Source organism: Pseudomyrmex gracilis, unplaced genomic scaffold (genome assembly GCF_002006095.1).
Source record: "Pseudomyrmex gracilis isolate BER0280 unplaced genomic scaffold, ASM200609v1 scaffold_51, whole genome shotgun sequence".
Classification (NCBI taxonomy): Eukaryota; Metazoa; Arthropoda; class Insecta; order Hymenoptera; family Formicidae; genus Pseudomyrmex; species Pseudomyrmex gracilis.
In genome coordinates, this window is record NW_018020635.1 from 345,740 (window position 1) to 367,472 (window position 21,733).

The 21,733-nt window shown below is 42.6% G+C and overlaps 2 protein-coding genes across 6 annotated transcripts in view; one reads left to right on the forward strand and one right to left on the reverse strand.

Moving 5' to 3' along the window:
• Positions 1 to 209: 209 nt before the first annotated feature.
• Positions 210 to 2,420, forward strand: LOC109853627 (ankyrin repeat domain-containing protein 49-like). The gene is made up of 4 exons (XM_020425929.1): positions 210 to 446; positions 612 to 772; positions 1,183 to 1,519; positions 2,395 to 2,420. The coding sequence occupies exons 1-3, from the start codon at positions 299 to 301 to the stop codon at positions 1,516 to 1,518; spliced, it is 645 nt and encodes a 214-aa protein (XP_020281518.1). The 5' UTR covers positions 210 to 298; the 3' UTR covers position 1,519; positions 2,395 to 2,420.
• The window catches only part of LOC109853618 (lysosomal-trafficking regulator), a 22,033-nt gene continuing 1,825 nt past the window's right edge, over positions 1,526 to 21,733 (reverse strand). The window contains exons 2-36 of one of the 5 annotated variants that reach the window (XM_020425910.1): positions 19,890 to 20,087; positions 18,014 to 19,135; positions 16,373 to 16,458; positions 13,127 to 15,852; positions 12,973 to 13,038; positions 12,445 to 12,599; positions 12,071 to 12,312; positions 11,371 to 11,540; positions 10,774 to 11,292; positions 10,572 to 10,676; positions 10,181 to 10,490; positions 9,944 to 10,098; positions 9,611 to 9,832; positions 9,330 to 9,526; positions 8,655 to 9,104; positions 8,236 to 8,571; positions 8,033 to 8,149; positions 7,769 to 7,969; positions 7,419 to 7,679; positions 6,948 to 7,335; positions 6,434 to 6,873; positions 6,050 to 6,282; positions 5,633 to 5,967; positions 5,302 to 5,525; positions 4,810 to 5,216; positions 4,657 to 4,723; positions 4,428 to 4,578; positions 4,195 to 4,335; positions 3,891 to 4,108; positions 3,626 to 3,809; positions 3,375 to 3,539; positions 3,147 to 3,283; positions 2,743 to 2,981; positions 2,352 to 2,630; positions 1,526 to 2,282 (exon numbers count right to left, since the gene is read on the reverse strand). In XM_020425910.1, coding sequence (XP_020281499.1) covers positions 2,081 to 2,282; positions 2,352 to 2,630; positions 2,743 to 2,981; positions 3,147 to 3,283; positions 3,375 to 3,539; positions 3,626 to 3,809; positions 3,891 to 4,108; positions 4,195 to 4,335; positions 4,428 to 4,578; positions 4,657 to 4,723; positions 4,810 to 5,216; positions 5,302 to 5,525; positions 5,633 to 5,967; positions 6,050 to 6,282; positions 6,434 to 6,873; positions 6,948 to 7,335; positions 7,419 to 7,679; positions 7,769 to 7,969; positions 8,033 to 8,149; positions 8,236 to 8,571; positions 8,655 to 9,104; positions 9,330 to 9,526; positions 9,611 to 9,832; positions 9,944 to 10,098; positions 10,181 to 10,490; positions 10,572 to 10,676; positions 10,774 to 11,292; positions 11,371 to 11,540; positions 12,071 to 12,312; positions 12,445 to 12,599; positions 12,973 to 13,038; positions 13,127 to 15,852; positions 16,373 to 16,458; positions 18,014 to 18,310 — 10,425 coding nt within the window. In that variant the 5' untranslated portion in view covers positions 18,311 to 19,135; positions 19,890 to 20,087 and the 3' untranslated portion in view covers positions 1,526 to 2,080. Of the gene's footprint in view, positions 2,283 to 2,351; positions 2,631 to 2,742; positions 2,982 to 3,146; positions 3,284 to 3,374; positions 3,540 to 3,625; positions 3,810 to 3,890; positions 4,109 to 4,194; positions 4,336 to 4,427; positions 4,579 to 4,656; positions 4,724 to 4,809; positions 5,217 to 5,301; positions 5,526 to 5,632; positions 5,968 to 6,049; positions 6,283 to 6,433; positions 6,874 to 6,947; positions 7,336 to 7,418; positions 7,680 to 7,768; positions 7,970 to 8,032; positions 8,150 to 8,235; positions 8,572 to 8,654; positions 9,105 to 9,329; positions 9,527 to 9,610; positions 9,833 to 9,943; positions 10,099 to 10,180; positions 10,491 to 10,571; positions 10,677 to 10,773; positions 11,293 to 11,370; positions 11,541 to 12,070; positions 12,313 to 12,444; positions 12,600 to 12,972; positions 13,039 to 13,126; positions 15,853 to 16,372; positions 16,459 to 18,013; positions 20,088 to 21,733 lie in introns of all 5 variants that reach the window. The other 4 variants (XM_020425909.1, XM_020425912.1, XM_020425913.1 and 1 more) reach the window with 4 other exon arrangements.

A 21,733-nucleotide genomic window follows, 5' to 3' on the forward strand; every position in this document is an offset into this window, starting at 1 on the left:
TATGTTTCCTCGGGCTATGTTTTTGCCGCGCGCGAATTTCATGTTTTATTTAACAATATTTCTCATCCTATTCAAATGTTTTTTTTTTTTTTTTTCCGATAGTTAAAGGCCTTCACCGTTTTTGTTGATCCTTGTTCGTTATTGCCATATTGATTTTAGATCGTCTCTATGTTTGTGTCTGGTTCTCAACGCGCGACACGTGAGCGAGCGGATATTGTGTGTACATTTTTTTGCAAAGCGCGCAGTCGTTCCGACGTTTGTTGACAAAGATCCGAAACTGATTTAAATCGCAATAAAAATGTCGTCGGACGAGGAAAACGACGACGTGCTGCAGGATCTGGAGGAAATACGAGACAAAATGATGAACACTCCACGCAACGAACGCATGCAAGTGAGCGCCTGGGAGGACGACGATGACGGCGTGGAAGCGGAGCGTAACGCGAAAGGTTAGGATTCTGACAAGACGAGTCCTGCTCCGAGTTTGAACTATTAATTGCGCTTGCGAAACAAAATCAAGTAACAGAAATAGCGTCTGCGATGTTAAATATCTAAGAAATATACTCTGTAGTTCGTAACAAGTAGTTTGTTAAGTTGTTGCGTTTCTCTTCCAGAACCGGATGAGAAAGCCATGCTAAGTGCCGCTGAGGAGGGAAATCTGGAAAAAGTTAAGACTTTGTTGAGCAAAAATCGTCTTCTACTGAAGTGCACTGACAAAGACGGCTACACTCCCCTTCATAGAGCTTGCTACGCCGATAATGTAAAAGTGGTAGAGGTAATTTTGGAAAGGATTCTCCTTTTGTCTTCTTGTATTCTTAAGAAAAAAAAAAAAACAAGCCAGATAACATTTTGTGAGCAAAATCGTATCCCGGTGCGTCGTCATATGAACAGCATATAATCAGTAAATCTAGACAGCATTTTGTTACGTGAATATCCAGTCACCACACACAAGAACGACTCATTCATCCTGAGTGTGTAATACACTGTCAAATTGAGAGTAAATAACTTGTTATATGTAAATAACTTTGTAATAACTTTGTAATAACTTGTAAATGTGTCAGCAATTTGTGCGTTACTTGTTGGTATATTGGATACACATATTAGATATTTAACGCGCGCAAATCTTGCACGCGAGAAATGTTATCTGAGAATTACATACAGTGATGGTATTTTGTTTCTTGCTAGTATTTGCTGGAAATGGGAGCAAGGCTGGACGCTAAGACTCAGGACGAGTGGCAACCTCTACATTCCGCGTGTTGCTGGAACAATGTGGAATGCGCCCTGACTTTGATCTCGTGCGGCGCGGACGTAAACGCCAGGAGCAAAGGGGATCAAACACCTTTGCATCTACTCTGCGCCAGTTCTCACAATTCTCCCGCTCTTCAACTCTTTCTGTTGCATCCGGACACAGATTTCTCTATACTGAACTCGAGCGGAGACACCGCGGCTATGATCGCAAGAAGAACAACGAAATTCTATCCGATATTCGAGATAACCGAGCCCTGTCTGAACGAGATTTAAAGTAAGTAATTTTCCACGTCTGTGTCCAAATGAGAGAGACACGCTAAGTAAGTATTTTACGTGTAGTATATATTTTATTTAATATACACATATTGTTACATACAAACACACATGTCACAGGAGTAACTGAGCAAAGAATTGAGAAATGAGTGCAATTTTTACGTATATCTTTGTTATATTGCAATGTGTTACTTTATATAAAAAAAAACTTTACGCTTATATAAATTAGTGACATGATTCGCATGGAAAAACACAATATGCATTTTACGATATAAAAGTATATATAAAAATATAGCAACTCGTATACATTAATTAGGAATATACAATTATTATTACGTTGGAAGAGAATCTCGAGATACAAAAAAAAAAAAAAATAATAATACTTTAAATACAATTGTTCGCTTTGTCCTCAATACATGTCATGATTACGATTGAGAGTAAAATAGATTCGCGTGTGTGTGTGTAAATAATCGTTAATTAACATTAAAACAAATCTAAAGTAACGAGCGCAGAAAAACAATCATCACAATTCATCGAACGACAATTCGTACGTGTACACAGATCAGAACGACGTTAAGTTAACAAACTTCGGGGTGCCGTGGCTAAGGCGCTTAGATCCTTCCCATATGAGAATAGTAGAATCGTCCGTAACTGCGTACAAATGATGCTGATCCAAAGACCACGCGACGGCAATTATTGCACCGCAATCTTTCACGTTACTTGTTATTTCTCGAACCAATCGTAGGTCCCAACTGCTCCATAGCCTGCGTTTCAAAGACGTTTTTGTTTTGATCATTTGTTTTTATACATGTAATGAATATTTTTTAACGTACCTTATTATTCCGTTATCTAAACCAGTTGCAATAACATTGACAGAAACACCTTCCGGCGCGTTGCTATAACAAAGAGCCGTTATACGTCTTCTAGATAAAACAGCGCCCACCGCTCTCGCATTTATGGTGTAAACTCTCAACTCGGATTGATCGGCAATCGCGTTGCTCTCCGACTTGGGAATGTCGCAATTAATTGCTATATCTCCGAGTGTCTCGCTGATGCACAAATGGTGTACGGGATAACCTTGATCGTTGACTATTGATCTCACATACGTCAAACTGTTTCAAAATATATAAATATTTAGAAAAACAGTGTAAAGAAAGAGAACTAGTTAAATAAAATTCATCATCAAACTTTATCATTTTTATATCGTTTTATTTTGTACGTTACCTGTTCAAATCCCAAATAACAATGACGCCGCTGCTGTCGCCCGAGCAGACAATGCTAAATGCTCGCGACAGAGATATCGCTGTCACGCGACTTCTATGAGCCAAAAGCACCGTCGCGGATGCCGAATTGAATTTGAATTTGCCCGTAGCCTCGATGGTGTAAGTGTGCACCGTGATTCTGCCTGACAAATGCCCGGTCCAAAGTTGTCCGCAATCGGGAGCAGATCCCAGTGTTGTGATCTAACAATTAGACGTTATGTATTTTTTATTTGTATTTTTTTTTTTTAAAGAAATAAAATAACTGTAACGATATCATATAATCTCAATATTTTCAACATCATCGATGTGTTGTACGTTTCGTTTTTAATCTTGTCTTATTTACAATATACGCGCTAAGATACTTACGGGATCAAGACCTGGCGATTTAATTAAAGGCCTTGGGGGTTGTTCCTTCTTACATTTTAATCTAACGATTCCGTCTGTTCCGCTCCATAAAGCTAACGCAGCACCCAACACAGACATACCGCTCAACATGCTGCCACCTGACAACGTAAGAGGCTTAAATTCGTATTTATATCTCCGAAGCTTCGGGACGCGATTTAATGCGCAATAATCGCGATATAAATCAACAACCTTTCTCTTTGGTGTATCCCAGTAGAAGCGCGGAATGAGCAGGTAAGCCGAAAACGTCACCGGTTGTCAGAGGAACCAGTGAAGCTAACGGGGTTCTGTGCTTCTCCTTCCAGCACTGAAAAGCGTCGTTGCCAGGCGCGCCCACGTAATTTCCCCACTTTATACCTGCGCGGTATATTTATTCAATATATTGTATTTAAATGAAAAACCCTCTCTCACGTAATATTTATATTATTTTTTATTCGCATTACCATTGATTCCCTCGATAACCTGAGGCGTTTGGTTGCGAAACGCGTCTGCGTCGAGATTGTGAACCAACGGATGAGCAGCTTTGAACAACTGTGCGGGCGTTTGGCCGTAAGTTCGCACCATGGTTTCCCAAGCCTGACGTTCCAACGGGTCGGCTATTTGCTCCACGTCGAATCCGTAATAAGTCTATAAAAAAAAAAAACGAGTGTAAATTATTAACAAATATACTTTGTTTGTTCAACGCGACGCAGCGCAAAGACAACGTACAGCAGGATGGAAAACATTTATAGCCTCTACGGCCGCTCTTCCTCTCTGTCTGAATCCGAAGACCAGGTCGATCCAATAGGGCAGTAACACTCTCGTGATATCCGATTCCAGCGCGGCTCTGTGCACCAGTATGAAGATGCGCGCGTCGCCGCCGCACCACTTCGGCAATTCGACGTCTCCGACTCTGTTGCCATTTTGTCTGAGGCCAAAATTAAAACCTGTAACAAACATCAGTTGCAACATAGTTTACACGCGCATTTGTTTCTCTTTTCGGAATCAATGTATGCATTCTAGTCTGATCTACCTTCGGAGTTCAACAAAAATTCCGGCAAATAAAAGAATTCCGGTATCAGTTCCTTCACGTCTGTTGTCGAGTCGCAACTAGTTAATCTCCATGTTGTCGCTAACGCGTGGAACGTTCGGTCAGGAATATCAAAATTATTATCTAAAAACAAAGCGCAGATTTTCTAGTGCAATAAAAATCGAGATGTCGATGAAAAATAAATTATTGTAGAAGAACAGTCTTTTCTCTATTACCTTGATAGGACAGAAACATGCTGGTGAACGGTGGAAGTCGTACCAGGAAATGTAACACGGTTCCGGAATTGCTATAATGAGACCCGTAATGGAATGGTCCTTGATTTAAGGCGATCAGATTCAATCCCTCTTTCAAGGTTTGCTTCAGGTACTACATGAAAATATTTTATTACTTAAAGAATCTCTCTGTAACAACATTTAATATTTTTTTCCGCTTTAAATTGCTTACATTGTAATTGTCTATGTAGTGCTGCTCGTTCTTTTTGTCCTGCACAGCCATCGGACGTTTGAAGTTTCTGCAAAATATACACACACACACACGTGTACATATTTATATTTTCACATAAGAATTATCCGCTCGTATGAGTTGTTCGAAATTTACCGATAAATCTTGTAGTTTTTCAGATCGATCTTTTCGCTAACGTAGTCCGCCAGAACAAACGGAAACACGGGATACTGCATCAGATCGTTGTACGAGCGACCTGCCAGTTTGTTCAAGCGAGTTATGTATTCCCAGTTAGTGAGCGCGCCGCTTCTCCACAAGGCCAGAGCCTCTCCCAAATCGTCACCGGGTACGCGCCTGGGCAAATTGCAGGCGGACAGTTCGGCCTCAAACTCGTCTCTTTCCTTGGACGAGTTAAACGCCAATAAATACGTCTTGCCGGTAATGAGAAAGATCTCGATCGCTATCTCTTTTAGTTGGTATCTCCTTTTGTACAGTTCGCGAATATCCTCAAGACGCCAGGCGGTACCACCGGCCACAGCCAAATCGAAACCACCCAGTGCTATCTGCAATTGACGATGATGATTGAAGACCATTCCGAGTTGATTTATTAGATCGCGGAATTAGATCAAGATGAGACAAGTCACTCACGTCCGTATGTAACGGCATATCTGGATTGTCCGGAACGAAATACACGCACGTCTCGCCGATGAGAACTTCGCCGGCCAATTCGGCTCTGGGTGTGACGACTTTCGCCTGAGACATTTTGCGTATTTTCTCGCTCGTGTGTAACCGTTCGATTAACGCCGCGGCGTTGGCATCTTCACGAGCACTGACAAATAAATACGACAACGGCATTTCGATGTTGAACGGTGCTGTAAGAACATAAAAGTTTTAATTTAAAAAAATTAGGAAGTGTAGCTTATGGAGAGAGATTTACTTTTCATTATATTTTTGATATAAAATGTTTGTCTCCACGAACCCAATCTATTTTGATATTCAGGCAAGAAGAATCTCTTGTCGATCTTCAAGTGACACCTTTGGAGTCTTATTCTGACTCTCCCGGGGCCTTCGGTCGGGTCCAGCTCCCAATTTTTCGGATAGCTCTCGGGAAAATGCCAGGGCGCCCGCTCGTGTGTTAATCGTTTGGCTATGTCTCTCCATCTGGCCACCGCCTGGGCCTCCAGCGCTCGTGTGTGCTTCAACTGCTCCATCAACACTTTTCGCTCTTGATTTTGTTCCTCGACAACCGAACGCGTTATAGCCATGGCGCTTTCGACCAATTGTTTCGCCAGCGTGTCGAATCTCCTGCTGATTCTGACATAAAATTACGTCGTTAATTTCCTCAATATAAAATACATAAATCAGCATCTGAGAAAGAAACACGACATGTGTTTACCTTAGAAGTTCGGGATAATTTTTTATGCTAACGTCACATTCCAAAGAGAAATCTCGACGTAACAGAGCCAACTCGTCGTTCCACGCTTCTGAGTTAGCTTGTTCCAGTCCTTTGGCGATGTTCCATATACGCAGAGCCTCTCTGAATTCCGCGCAAATTCTCGCGTCGGCACTTGGCATCTCGTCCCGTTTTTGTAACAAATCCCAGAAGAACACAGTAAATTTTTGCTCCATCTGGGGATATTGCAAATAATATACGTTTTTATCATGTAAATTTTAATGTAAAATACAAATTTTATAATAAATACAACAAATAAAAAAATGTTACAATAAAATAAATAAAATATGATAAATTTCAGTTGATTAATTAAAATGCGAAATGTACCTGCGGATGAACTTCCAAAATGCACGACAGAATTTCGCGAGCTCTCGGCTCTTCCATTACAGATCTAACGGCGTACACTCTCGTGTTGATACTCTGATGCGGTTCCAGCAACCACACCATAATCCTAGCCGTATTCTTTCTCAAAGCTGGTTTCACAGATGCGAGCCACGTGCTGCTCCAGTTGTTTTTCTTTTCCAACGGAGTGCATAAACTGTGCAAGAGAATAGAAAACAATCTTCTTGTTAAGTGCAATTCGTTGACGGACGGCGGCGTGTCGGCGGTCGTTATAAATTCGACCGCGCGTGTCACGATGTTGTAAAAACGATCGTTTAGCTCTCCTTTGCTGGGTTCACGCAGTACCGTCGATAAATTCGGTTGCAAGTTCGTGTAACTGGACGAGCGAGATCCGCGATCGCTTTGCTCGCTTGAAGTTGTAAGACCTGGAATTTTTTTTTTTTTGTTTGTGAGTAAAACACATGACCGAGAGCTTGTTTTTAAAATATAACGCGATTACCTGACGTAAAATGAGATGCCGAAGCTAAATAAGAAGCTGTGCTGCGTAAACGGAATCCCGAAGGGTTCGACATCTTAGTCGCGAGAACGTCCAACTCTCCATCAAACAACGCAACCTGAGCGTCTCGTATGACTACGCAAGTTGCGCTTGCGCAACTTTGCAGCTTCTCCGAAAGTTCCGTGTAATCGAGTATCACGTGCAGATCCAATAACGCTTGCATCTGATGACTACCCGGCAATTCGAGAAGCTTGGAAGCGATCGCCACTAACAACACGTGAATGTCACGATGAAGGGACGTTGAGCTCGCTTTGCTCGCAGCCCCGACCAGAGCCTGTGCCAAAGACTCGATCAAACCTTGTTCCAGAAGCTCCTTCAGTGCGTTTGTGTTCTAAGGTGACAAAAATTTAATTTGCTCGTGGTGCTTTTAACGTTTTGATGATCAAAGAACATTCATTTTTTGCCGTACTTTACCTTCGCAATTATTTCGTTTATAAACGACACTATTGATCTGGCCACGTTCGGATCGGAGTTTGCACTCTTCGCGACCATCGCCATTAACGGCGGCATTGCCGCCAGAGTCGGACCTCGCAGGACCAGGTTCTCCAAAGCGACAGTTAACGATTCGCTTCCGGGATACAGAGCTATTTGATTTCCCAGATGCATGAAGTACTTCTGCTTTATGAACTTGTTGACTTCTTCGTCGCTGGCACGTTGCAGATAGGCTTGTATCACCTATAGGATATCACGAGGCAGCGATGAGACATTTCGCTCTTCCTCTGTGATAAGAATTGTGCAATACGTGACGTTAGAGAATTGTTTACCTTGATCAATGCCGTGCGTACTCGGACGTCGGGGTCATTGGCCAAGACCAACAGCAGTTCGGCTCTCAAAACGTGCTTCAGCATTGATCCAACTTCACAGTCGGGCAGGACTCTCACCGCATCTCTAAGTAACAGCAGCAATCCCTCGCAGACCAAACCTTGGCAGGCTCGTTTGACATTCGCGTAAGTTGACTGTTTTCCCTGTGCGATGATCGAATCAATTTAATCATCTGAAAGAAATCGGATCTACTCTCGATTACGTACGTTACTTTGAAGAGAAGATCCGTCGCTAGCCGAAATCCCGGAATCTTCGCCGCTGACATCCTTCTCCGACGACGCAGTTTTGCGATCCTTCTTCTTGGGACTTCGAGTTTTTTGAATCTGAAAAAAAAAACGAACGTAACGTCTCTCTATTCTAATTTACTGAATAAAAATACTTTGTAACAGAAAACGCGCAAACGTCGCACCTGCTCGTTCGTTAGCGCTTTGCTCAACTTGTCACTTTCCACGACTACGCCCGACGAGTCGTCAGAGGAAATGATGATCATGTTATCGTTTGGTTTTGTCAGACTCGTTTTTCTCTCTTTGAGCGGCGGCAACATGAAGTACATGTTGTGTCGCAAATGAGTGATGTACGTGTCCGAAGCCTGATGAACGAGAACGAGGTAATCGGTGATGGCGATTAAATGTGAAAGCTCCGGCGGCGCGCCCATTAAGGCACGTATCAGCTCCACTATAGCGGTCGCGATATTCGAATCCAACATGGCATTTACTTCGTCATTTAACTCGTACATAAAGTGTTCCTACGAAAGGACAAAATTGTAACGATATGAAGTACACGTACATCGGTTTGTACAGCGTTTCTGTGAAAGTGTATTTCACTTACCTTGCACATAGTAAGGATCGTGTTCACGATACCGACCCTGTTCAATTGAGACGCGTTGAATTCGCGTTGCGAGTGTTGATCCCGAAGCAGGAACAACAGTGCTTGCAACAGCAAACTCAACGTGTCGTGTTTCGCCCAGGCTCTCCAAGTGCTAAGCGCGGCCTTGATCAACTCCGGGTCTGTGATAACAGCCTCGCAATTTTGCGAGATCGAGTGATTGCTGCTGTTGACGTCCACGACGATGGTCGGACTGTCGCACGCTGCATCCAGCATCGCCTGCAGAATATGTCTGCCCGCGTGACATCGTGAAGATTCCAGAACACGCAGAATCAACGACGTCCCGTTGTCCGCTCGGTACTGATTCAGAAGTTCTGAATCACTACGAACAAGATGCAGGACTGTGGAGAGAGCCAGAGCTTGCTCTTCCTCAGTAGAATTCAATTCGACCACCTAAATATTTATAAAAGTTTTAGCACGTGTTTTAATTATATTTTAAATAATATTTAAATTTATATAAATTATACATAAATATTATTATTATACAAGTTAAAATTTTATTTAAAATTATTATTTATATATTTCATTATATTACACAGAATAGTTAGCAAAAAAGTTTGAAACATAAAAATAAATAAAACACAAAACAATCATAAAAAATTAAAAAACTAAACTTACTCTGGCGAAAAGATACAAAAATACCGGCACACCGCCCGTCAAAATCGCGGACGGTATAAGTCCGCGGTATTGCTGACTGCCTAATCGAGCAGACACAATCGAGGGTATCGACAGAGGTGGTTGCTGCGACACCCTGTGCTCCGGTACTGAGACGACTCTAAAACCTGATTGGCCCGGAAAGATATTTCTTATAACAGCTGCAAAAATATTTCACGAGATGTACGATCAACATATAATCAAAAGTCCAGTAAAAATGTTAATACAGTTGACACATCGCTCACCAGCGGAGTTGGCCATAGCTTGGGGATATAAGTGCACGATGTTAGGATTTTGCGCTTCGTAACTCAGAAGCAAATTATCTTGCAACTCGCTGAGATGCGAGTTCGTCGCGTACATGACGGCGTCCCAGTCGATTTGCGACTCCGACATCACAGTTTCGACGGGACGTCTCAAATAAGTGCCGCCGTAAGATTTTCGCCGGTTTGCATCGAATTTGCCGCTTTCTACAGAGCGTGAAAGTTACGATTAAATTATCAAAGTTCATGGAAACATCAATTATTTAATGAAAAAAAAATTATCTATATTAAATCATCTATGTGGATAACATTGCTGACCATATTTTACTTCACGAACACCATTCAGTGCGCCAGATGTAATGAGAGGCGCGAAATCTGGTCTCACTATATCCAAAACACAATCCGCCAAGTTGGTGTAATTCGGTCCGAAACTTGCCAGATACAACGCACGCTCTTGCGTGAACACCGGACACCTGGAAATTAAATTTAGATGCACATTCGATTACGTCGCACGAGAATTACGTGACTTTGACGTTGAATACCAAAACAATGTACCTAAAGACCATTAAATTCCCGAGGTACCATGCGCCAATACTGCTCGACCCGATTTGACCTAACAAAATACACGTAGTACCAGGTTTTCTCACCAGTAAACCGTCAAACGGTAATTGAGTATTGACTTCCCGCCAACCGTCCACCCAGAGCGTAACTTCGATCACGGCACTGCGTTTGTTTAAGACAGTATCTTTAAAGTTCAATGTCAAGTGATGCCATTGTCCCGATGAGAGTATACCGTTTATCGTTGTCTCAGAAATCGTGCGATTTGTCTTATCGTCCGGACGAGTGAGTCGTAAAATTAGTTTATCTGATAAACGAACAAAATCAACATCAGTGCGAAGTTTCATTTTCAAGAGTTTACAAATAAGACGTAAGACTAGACTATTACTTGATTTCAGATCGAGCCAAGATTCTAGAACCAAAGATTCGAAGCCAATGGACATCAAATGTAATATTGACGTTGGCGCGGGTGGCGACGTGGAACCTGCCGCAACTATAATCAGAAAAAAATCAGATTTGAATTTTTTCGTCACTATTTCAAATGAAATATTTGAATTTATAGAATGAATATAAGAATTTTCTCCGCCAACCTTCTCGACTCCAATTGTCAGAAAGAATATCCCAGTCAGACAGGCTCTCGCTGTTCGAATTGAACAACTGCGAGGCGTTATAGACCGTCGCGCGGCCACCAATTGGCAATCCTCTTTCCACTCTTAACCACATGGAAACGGAACAGCCGTTCAACCACACAGGCCAGGCGAGTTCCGATCCGACGGGCAAACACACGGCGTGCACGGACCACGGGCTGCAAATCTCAGCAGCGAGATGCTTCTTTCGGAAATTGTTTACGAGATTCTCGGCTTTCTCCAGATTCTTGTGCTCTTCCGTCTGGACTTTCAGCGACGATTTTATATTGCACTGCATGGGAAACGACAGAATGAAGTTCGGTTGAGGTCGCGCCGCCAGCACCAAGTGATACAGCGGTCCCAACAACGATAACAACGGTGGTTTCTTCACTTTGAAAAATGACAAATACGTGATCAGCTCCGTCGGTGAAATCGATTGCGACGCCAACAACGTAAACACGTCCAACGCTGCAAGTTTTAAATCTGAAAAATTCCAACATTGTATTCAACATTAAAAAAACCACGCATATATTTTCGTCGCATGAATGCGCTAAGACTGACCTTGATAATGAGGATCATTTTTGGTAAACACGTCTCTAAAGCCATTCAATATTTTCGTGATCATTCCCGATGCCGCGAGAGCGGCACAACTTGAGGCACTTTCTCGACAAGTAACAGCGACTCTTCGCAATCCGCCAGTTATTATCGATCCTCTCTCTAAATCTAAACCTCTGTAAAAAAAAAAAAAAAAAAACAACTTTGTAACTACATAAAAAAAAATAAATATACAAAAAAATAAATATAAAATCTAAGTTCAAGTATCAAATCAACTTATGTAGAGCCTATGCAGGATGTTGTGCAGATAAATAATAAATCTTCATATGTTTCGAAATGTTTCGACTTTTATTTCAAGTCCTTATCAATCGAATCTTATTTAAAATTATCATTAGAATGTGAAATAATGGTCAATCATAAAAATCGAGTACCTTAAACAAGTCTTGTCTGAACAAACTGTGAGTCGATACAGTATCGACTGTTCAGACAAGACTTGTTTGAAATAAAAGTCGAAACGTTTCGAAACATATAAAGATTTATTATTTATCCGCACAACATCCTGCATAGGCTCTACATAGCCATAAGTTGATTTGATACTTGAATTTTGAAAGAGAGCCATAGGTGACTCCTCATTTCTTCACTTTATTATAAAATCTATTTTATATATATAAAAAATATAAAACTATATTCTTGAAAGTTCTCTTACTGTTCACTGAAATGTATCAAAAGATCTATCGCCAAGGAACATAAAGCAGGATGAGCGTGAGCGTGACCTCTCGGCTCGATCACAGGTCCGAGTGGATTGCTTCTCTTACGAGCGCTACTACTGGAACTTTTTGCAGGCACTTCGGTGTCCGCTTCGTATCCGTCGTCAGCGGATACGTATTCACCGCCACTACTGTCCTCCGCGCCGTAATCTGACAGAACCTCCAACGTTGCGGTTGACAACTGCGAGGTAAAAAATAAAAAAAAACAAGCTTGACATCGATAGAGTCAACCGAAAAGTCTTTTAATCTCGTTAAAAAAAAAAAAAAATGAATAAATAAAAACACGATGTTACAAAATCATCATAATAATTACTCTGGGACGCGGTTGCGGCGGTACGCTGTTTTCTTGCGCCGGTTTTAGCATGGAGACTTTCAACATCGCGTCCACTATCACAGCTATTCCACGACCGAGCGTTATTCCGGCATTCATTAATACCCTTCTCAGTTCCATGACCACGTCACAGTCATCTGCATCACACAGAACACACTTGTGACACAAGCGAATAGCTTCAATGAAGATAAAAAAAAAAAAAAAACGCAAATATCAAACAACAACTCTCGACGCGGTGAATGAAAAAAATAATTCCGTTCAATAAAAGAACGACGTGTACGACGAGCAATCGAGATTTCAAAAAACGAAACGTGTTCGCCACAGTCGCCTATGTCGATCTACGAATCTCTCTGAACTGTTTTTTCGCCGAGCAAAACATGAGCGCGAAATACATTCTTCGAATCCGTAATCCCGCAGCTGCGCGATATTGCATGCATACGTAATCGGCGTCGTGCGTACGTTACGCGCTTTATTTTAATCGCATTCGTAATACACAAACAACACACTTACACGACGGAGACGTCAGGCAACATGTAATCAGAGCCTCGAAGAGTTTGTTTGCCGGTTTGCTGGTATCTAGAGAAAATTGCAATTAAGAAGTTCGTTACTGCGAGCTGATGATAAAGTTTCCTCGAAATGTTATCGCGTGTTATATTGCAACTACCTTCAATACTGTCCGTGGCGATGCCCACAGCTAACAACTTGAACAAATCCAACGACTTCCTGGATATTGGATGCGCGGACAGTTCGGCGCGAAATTTCGGGCTGCACAGCGCGACACCCGCGGCTGCCCTCCACGCGGCGCTGGCCTGATACAGGCTAAACTTCTTGAACGACGCGTTGACGCACACTCGCTCTATAAGAGTATGAAGATTCTCGAATGAGTTCGAACTTACTACGACGTCTATCGTATCAGTCTTGTTCTCTGATTGCTCGCGACGAATATCACTTTTTGACTGCTGCGTCGAGGCTGGCGCGCGCTCCTCATCGTCGACCGTTTTCCTGACGATTTTCGCGGACAAATCTTGGACTTTCCGATTGTCGTCGAATGTTTCGATTTGCTGATTCGCATCCTGTTCCCGCATCTCCGATTTATCGGAACACAGCAATTTGCTCAGCAATTTGTCCGTTTCTTTATCGAGAGATTCAAAGAGGGACTTCGTAGCCGACATCTGAACGTCGTTCGCATCGATTTCCAATTCCTCGCGACACATCTTCCGAATTTCTATGGCCACGGCGACTTCGAGAAGAGCGTAAACGCACTTGGTGAACGCCGCGTCCGACATCAACGGCAGTATCTCGCTCAGTCCGTTTATCTCCATAAACTTGTTGCACATCTGCGCGTTCACGATTAAACACGACGTGACGGATATGCAGGATTGCAGAAGGAACTTGGCGGTCACGTCGCCGTTGTCGGCCGCGTAACACGCCTTGGCGCGCAGGAGAGTCGGATAGAAGACCTTGAAGAGAAGCTGCTCTCTGACGTGAAAGCGGGAACTAGGTGTGACTTTGAGCAGATGCGCCATGACGGTGTAGCAGAGGGTCGGGTCGCTCGGGCTCAGCAAATCGACGTACATTTCCAGGAAATCCCACGAGTAATCCACCGGTCGGTCACAGATCAGACACGCGTTTGTAATCGAATAAGCGCCCAGTTCTTTGAAGACTGTACGCTCGAGAAACGTCACGACCGACGCGTAGGTGAGAGAGTCGCGTTTCCCGAGAAAGGCCACGATGTTCGAGAAGATTATCCTCGGCGGGAAACAGCAGCACGTGCCCGTTGCGGTGATGACGTTGATCAGTCTCACTTTCAGCTCGTTCGCGAACAGATGAGACTCCCTCAGCAAACTTATGAGCGTCATGAACAGCGAGGAGATGCAGCACGCTTGTTTGTCGGTCGATTCGGAGTACGGTGATCCCAGCGTGTTCGAGTGATGATAATTCTGAGCGCCGTTAACGCAGGACTTGTGCTTGGTCTTGCAGCACTGAGAGACGTGAGAAAGATCGTGGCGAACACGCTTCAGGTCGCTGGTAAGCGCGCCTATCATGTCGATTATTTTCTTGGCGCGCACTATCGACTTCGCAGGATCGACGCTGGGCAAGTCGACGATCGCGAACACAGTTCTCTCGACGAGCTTGCCGTCCTGACTCTCGACGAAGAGCTGAAACAGCTCGAGAAAATCCGACAGCTTGTCGATGTTGCTTCCTCGTTGATGCAACAGACAATAGAGAAACGCGACGATCCCGTAGATAGTGGCAAATATGAACTCCTGCAAAAGCGAACCTTCCTCCGGCTCCAACACGTTCACCGGTTTGCTACAGGCGTCTTCCAACAGTCTCAGAGTCATCGGTAACAAACCGTTGTGAATCACTGCCGTGGTGGGCTCGTCGGCCCTCAAAGCTCGCTCCAGAGCCATCAGCATCAGCTTGGCGGTTGACGCTTTCAGAATGGCGCATTCTTTGACGCTGAAATTGCTGCCGTCCAGCTGCAGCGACCACAGAGTGTCCACAGCAAACTTCAGCACTTGCACAGCGGGCGTTTGTTCGGCAGGTGTGTCATAATCGCGCAAACCCTGGAGCAGCTGAATGATCAACAAACTGATCTCAAAGTTGCTGATTCTGGCGCCCAGCACGTTTTGGATTCTCTCGTCGATGTAGTCGCGCGGCGTTTTTCTCACAGGACGTGCCGGAAGTTGGTAAAGTTCGGCCTGCCACCTCTGCTCTTCGTCGCTCCTGACAATCGACGTGAAATACTCGAAGTCCATCGGATTCAGGCGGATCTTCAGTGTGAGGGAACGCGCCGGGTCGACGCCATCCGTCGGTGTCTCGGACTCGCTGGTTGTCATGTCATCGGGCATGTTGCGCCGCGCTTCTAAGATTCTCTTCTGCTTGTGATTGGAGTTTTGGTGAACTTTTGCGGCTCCCGTGTTGACGTGTTTGCGAGCATATCTTCTGCGCAGCGGCGCATTGCTCTCGTGCGAGAAACTCCTGCGACCGGAACCCTTGGCGCTCTTGCGTCTCGCGCGCGGCACAATGTCAATCGTGTCGACGGTATCGTCGTTACTGCGAAACCTCACGTACGGATTGCGTGTAGGCGACCCGCCGTTGGCGGGCAACTCGCCGCGAGATTTTTGCAATCCGGACAAACCGGCCTTCTCTTGGAGCGCGACCGGATAGAGAGCGACCAACAGCGCGACCAGCTCGCGACCGCAAGACAGACCGCGTACGCCCAGCAGATCCAGAACCGCCAGATAACGCCAACCGCGATCCTGGACCAAATATCTGCGCAGGCCGACCAGCTCGACGTTGTCGTTTCTTTTCCCACACAGCTCATGCACGTCCGAGAGCAGCTCGCAGGCCACGAGAGTCGACACGCCGCCGCCGCCAATTGAGCTGAAAGAAAAGTTCACACGCGATGTAACATGTTTTTCCGCACAGTAGTCGAGTTATCAGGTGCGAGTCGCGACGTATTACGGCGCGCACGTATCTATTCTGGTACATTGTTGCTTGGTATTTGTTACACTGAACAGGAAAAATATATCTTGAGGTGTTTCAAAAGATAATTACAATGGATTACAAGAGAACGGAGAAAGGTGACAAAAAAAAAAAATTAAATCAATGAAGGTAATAACAAAAAATGTTTTCTTGGCAAAGATACGCGGAAAGACGTACAACAAACCAAAGAACTGAATTAAGCTGACGTAAAAGTAATTCACCGCAACCGCAGCGGCGCGATCGAATGTTCACGCGTGAGATGGCAACAAGACGTGGAGCAAGTCTGTGTAAACCTGAGCACCGTGTAATCGGATATATGAGTTTCTCCGTAAAATATTGTGTAAACTCGGACTTGAGAAAAATCAATGCGCAAAAATGAATCGCGGATTAACAAACAACGCAACGAGAGTTTTCTTACCAAAAAGACAAAACATCTTTTACGTCTTTGCCTTCGTTAATCTGCGCGAGTAATTCCGCAAGAAATATATCGAGCCAGGATGATTTCTGAAACAGAAGCGAGAGATCGGGATTAAAAAAAAAAACAAACAAAAGTGAGAACAACATCTCGACACTTTTGCTTGCGTCGAGACGCGCGCGATGTGTTGCTCGTTAAAAATTTTACAATTAGCAGCCTAATTACATTCGTAATCTGCGAACGTCGGACAACTCGAGATTTACGATAGGAAGAAACGCGTTTTGTTTTGAGAAACAAAACAAAAAATCGCGGTCCAGAAAGAGGAAGCCAACGCGCGAGATAAAAAAAGTAACGAGCGAGAAAGAGACGCTTTATTTGTCGGAGTTGACAAGGATAGATTTTTCTCGCATCGTCGAGCACGTACATATGTATGTACATACGATACCGTAATCAACGTCGAGCGAACATAAAAAACAACGATTAGGCGATCGAAAAGTGACGAAACGCAATCGGCAAATTGGCTTACGCGGTTGTTGTCGCCTCATGATGCAATTTGTCGCAAAATTTTACATGAATATGGAACACTTGTTGAATCTTTAATTAATTACTCGGCAACGAAGATAGAACTTGTCCGGTGGTAGCTTTCACAGCGTGGGTTAAATTGTTGTCATCGCGTCATGTGGTCGTGCGATCGAGCACGTAGACAAGTGATTCACGACCGGAATAATGAGTAACATAACACAAATTTACATAATTACTAAACTTAGAATATTATAATTACACGCACACTTTATACGCGCCACATCTCTTGCTCGCGTATGCGGCGCAAATATTCGAAAGCAAGATAAATCTCGAAGTCGCAATCCACCGTTGAACGTGGTTTATAAAATTGAAACTTGAAAAAAAATTTTTTATTGTTATTTAGATTGGCTGAAGATGGAAACAAACAATCGAAACGTCCCGAAAATGTTTTTTTCAATTCTTAATTTTATATTGTATCTTTATATTTTATAAGTATAAAATAAAATAAAATATAATTTTATTTTATAATATAATTTTATATTTTATTTTATATTATAATCACGTTCAATCACGATGGACGTCGCGGTTTATTTTAATTTTGGAGTTTTTCCCAGAAGCTTTTCTAATTAACTAATTAGCGCAAATATTGTTGACAAGCCTAAAATATGTTATTGGACAAAATGTGAAAAACGTTGCAAAATTTGTTTTGTTTTTCTAATCAATCAATTTGTTGTTGAAAATAATAATAACCAGCGCAGGAAGTTACCACGCACAGGCGAAGTATTGACAAACAAAGTAACAGATAACTTGTAAGGCATCCGTCCCTTCTTGTAAGCCGCCATGATGCAGCGTCGCGGAAACAATCCAATTACGGTTTCAAAGTAGCTCTGGTGTTGAACATGACACGTATAATAACTTATTCTATTTCTTCTCGACATTGCACCGACGTACTACGCGCAAAAAAAAGCGTCCCTTTAAAAACAATAACAACAACAATCATTTTTATTGAAAAACAAACAGAGCGCACAACAAGGGAGAGAAAATTTTCAGAAAAACTGAAACCAATGAAGAAGAATAAAAGAAGCGTAACGGAGAAAGCTGAGCAAAAAAGCTTGGTCGTACCTCGTAACTCTGGGGTTCGGCGTGAATAAAATAATCCCACAGCACTTGCAGCTTGTTGACTGACGCTGTAGACATTCCTGAGTTCCTTTCCTCCTTCTCGTCCTCTTCTTCCGGATCCTCGGTCTTCAGCTGCGCATCTTCCTCACCGAAGCTCGCCACCTCGTCCAGACTCAGCCATGCGTATACCGTGCTGTCCTCGTGCTGTTCCGCATCCTTCGAGCAGGTAACTTGATCACCTGCAAGATCAAGATTCCTCACGTCGTCGCGCTGACCAACCCGGTGTTTCTTGATATGCATGGCCTGTTATTATGCACCTCCGTCGTACGTAGCTTGAAAATCCGGACGGATTTTACCAAAGAGAGTTCTTTAGAAATTAAATCACACGTTTTTTCGTTACGTCATTGTAACAGACAAATTGGCGCCACATGATGTACAAATAAAAGAAAACACACGCTTCGCAAAATCGAGACGGAGCGCCGCTCGCCTCGATGTTGTCACATCCACGTGAAAAGCACAACTGCTTCGCTCGATTTTATCCGATCATGATTCTTCCGACTGCGATATTCGGGAAATACCCGGTCTCATCGAAGAAGAAGAGAATGTGTATGTGTTTTGGCTTACATAACATCCCCACGTACATCCGCGATCGACCACCGGTTCGTAGCCTTTCGCGGAAAGCTCGCAGGCTTCACGGATCAACGGAGAAGAGCAGCAATCCTGGTTTCGCAGGCTTCTCGGCATCACTGCCGCCGTCGCGTCGTCAGCGCTACTCGACACAACCACTACTCGCCAATTCTCTCTACCGTCACCACAGCAGCATGGTGACACGACCTGATCTACCACCACCGACAGTTGTTGTTCCTTATCTGCCGACTTGTTCTCGTGCCGCTGTCTAGCGTTTTATACACGCTTGTTATTGTTTCCCAGAGACATGGGAACAATCCGATAGCGAACAATGGCAAAATCTTTTTGCCGGTAGTGTGAACTTTTGTCAAAAAAAAAAACAGCTGAGACACACACGACGAGCAAACAGTTGTCGCTCCAATCGAAACAAACAAGGTTTTGTCAGAGTTCGCCAGAGTTTGCGAAACAAGAGATTGAGATCCGCGGCCGCTCTCAAGTCTGAAAAATGAAACAATAAAAACAGATCTTAAACACCTCCGTGAAATGCGGCCGCCACGATGATACTGAAGAGCGGTAATCGCGACCTTCTGCTTTATTCTGGCGCCATGGTATAGTTCAACGATACGATAGGAGCACGCGACCTTTTCGAATTGATATCGTGATCCGGAAGATCACTAATCTCATTTATAATGTAACTTAACAACACCGTTACATCAAACAATATTAAAACGAGCGTACGTCGGACATTATGTGAAAATATATTATAGATAAGAAAGAGACCGGAGAGAGATAAGTGCACACACACATAAAACACGAGTCGAATGAACAAACAACGAAAGATCGTGTTGCAAATTCAAGAAGAGTTTGATTCTTCTGCGATTTTACATGAGTTCTTTTTTTTTATCACTTAACTTTGTACTTTAATTAATGGCAGTTTAAGAAAAACCTATTTTCATAATTTCTTCTCCTAGATATTATCTTATCTACGTATGTGTGTCTCCGGGAAATAAATCCGAGCTCTACAACAATCCGAAATCTCCACATCAAATTTCAGATTCAGATTTCAGACCTAGATTTGTTCAAAGATCAAATCGATAGAAAATCTTGTCCTATGAATCGAGTCACTCTTATTCGGGGAGATATTTTCGCATGTAGAATAAATACTGTTGTTTAAAACGAGCACAGAGAAAAAAGATTTACTTAAAATTCCTGTTCTAATATAGAATCCTAACACCTCGCGTCGCGCACGTACAAGAGTCTCTTCTTCTTCTTCTTCTTCTTCGTCAGCTTCGAGTGTCGCCCAGCTCGAGTCTTCGTTACAGAGTGCGCGTCGCGCATCAACTGCCCACACTGAAGAAGGGGAAGTTTACGGTCGAGCCTCCAGCGCTTCCAATCGGTTTCCTTCCGCGGCGAAGAGTCGTCGACTATGCAACGTTGACCTCTCGCCAATCTATCGAGAAACAAAAAAAAGGATCAGAAAATTGTTATTATCCGTACGTGATGTCGCGTGATGACACGTTAAACAGACGACAACAAACGATACACCAAAAAAATTATATTCTTATAAGTAGATTTTATACTTAAAAAATCTTCTTAAAGATTTTAGATGATATTCTTCTGAAATAAAGAATATATTCTTTATTTAAGAATATATTCTTAATATTTATTTAAGAATATATTCTTAAATAATTTATTTTTTAAATAATTTATTTAAATAATTTTTTTTTTAAATAATTTATTTTTAAGAATATATTCTTAATTTAAGAATATAGTCTTTTTCAATAGTGAGATATATATGTTTTTCTATAGAGGCTTTTTGTATTCTAATCAGTATATATTCTTATCAATATTCTTATCAATATTTAGAGAATTTTTCTCTTAAAATAAGAAACTCTTCTTGGCGCCTATTTTAGTATAAAATATACTTAAAGTAAGTGGGATATCCTCAAAACAAGAATACAATTTTTTCGGTGTAACTGATCCGGGAGAGACGTAATGATGAGAGACATTGTCGCTCGCGTCATACGCCGGGAATTATAGTCTCATTGTATTAAGAGATTGAATTAAAATTCGTGGTAACGCGCTTATCTATTCGTTATCAATTATTCCTTGAAAGTGCTTGTTTGATGGTGCAATGGTGGTGTTGATATTTCAATTGTAAAATGATCTTTTTTTTTCTCCAAACACATTGGGTAATTTAAGATCGCATGATCACATGTGTTTCTATTAACTTAAAAAAATACGAGATATTAAATTAAATTTATATATTAATTTAATTAATTTCTACTAATTAGCGTCTCTTTTTTTTTCGGTCACATATCTCCCCACAGCTACGAAGAATATTAATAAATTTGTTATGAACAGCGGCGCTCTTCCCTCCTCTCTCTCTCTCTCTCTCTCTCGTATTATCGCCGTTTTTCTGTAGTTTTCAGATAAGACGCGGGACGAGCGTCACAAGATACAATGCATACAGAATATATACATATACGTGCGTGGACGAGTGCATCTCCCTCCCCACTTTTCTGCGCTCTCAACACAATTTCAACACGCGGGAAAAACAATAACATATACACATGTATAATGCGATAACCGGGAACATGTGCACAACACAATTGAGAGCAAGTCAGTGGGCAACAGCCGCGCGGCCGTTAATTGTCGATCAATCTCTAAGTCCCGCAGCCGGTTATTATGGTGGCAGATTTATCTTAATGTACTCTTCTCCACGCACCCTCTCCCGTCGTGTGCGATTTAATTAGCCCCTCCGTCCCTCGACGAGGAGTGTGTGTGTGTGATAAAGCGCGGTTAGCGCTAAAGACGCGGGCAATTTTTCAGTGTCCAAGTGAAAATAAAAATAATAGGTCGGCGATAAGAAATTTTCCTAGGGGAGAAGGATGATTCTTCGCAGTCGCGATGATTCATCAAAATCTAGAAATGTGGTGAGAAAAATACACAGTAAAAAATTGTGCGTCAAAATGTAGAACTTTTCTTGTGTTACGACGTTTTGATTATTACTTCAATGTAAAATTAACATAATACTGATATGTTATTATTTTTTTAATCTTTTCACGTGTCAAATTTATGTTAACTTCACAAATT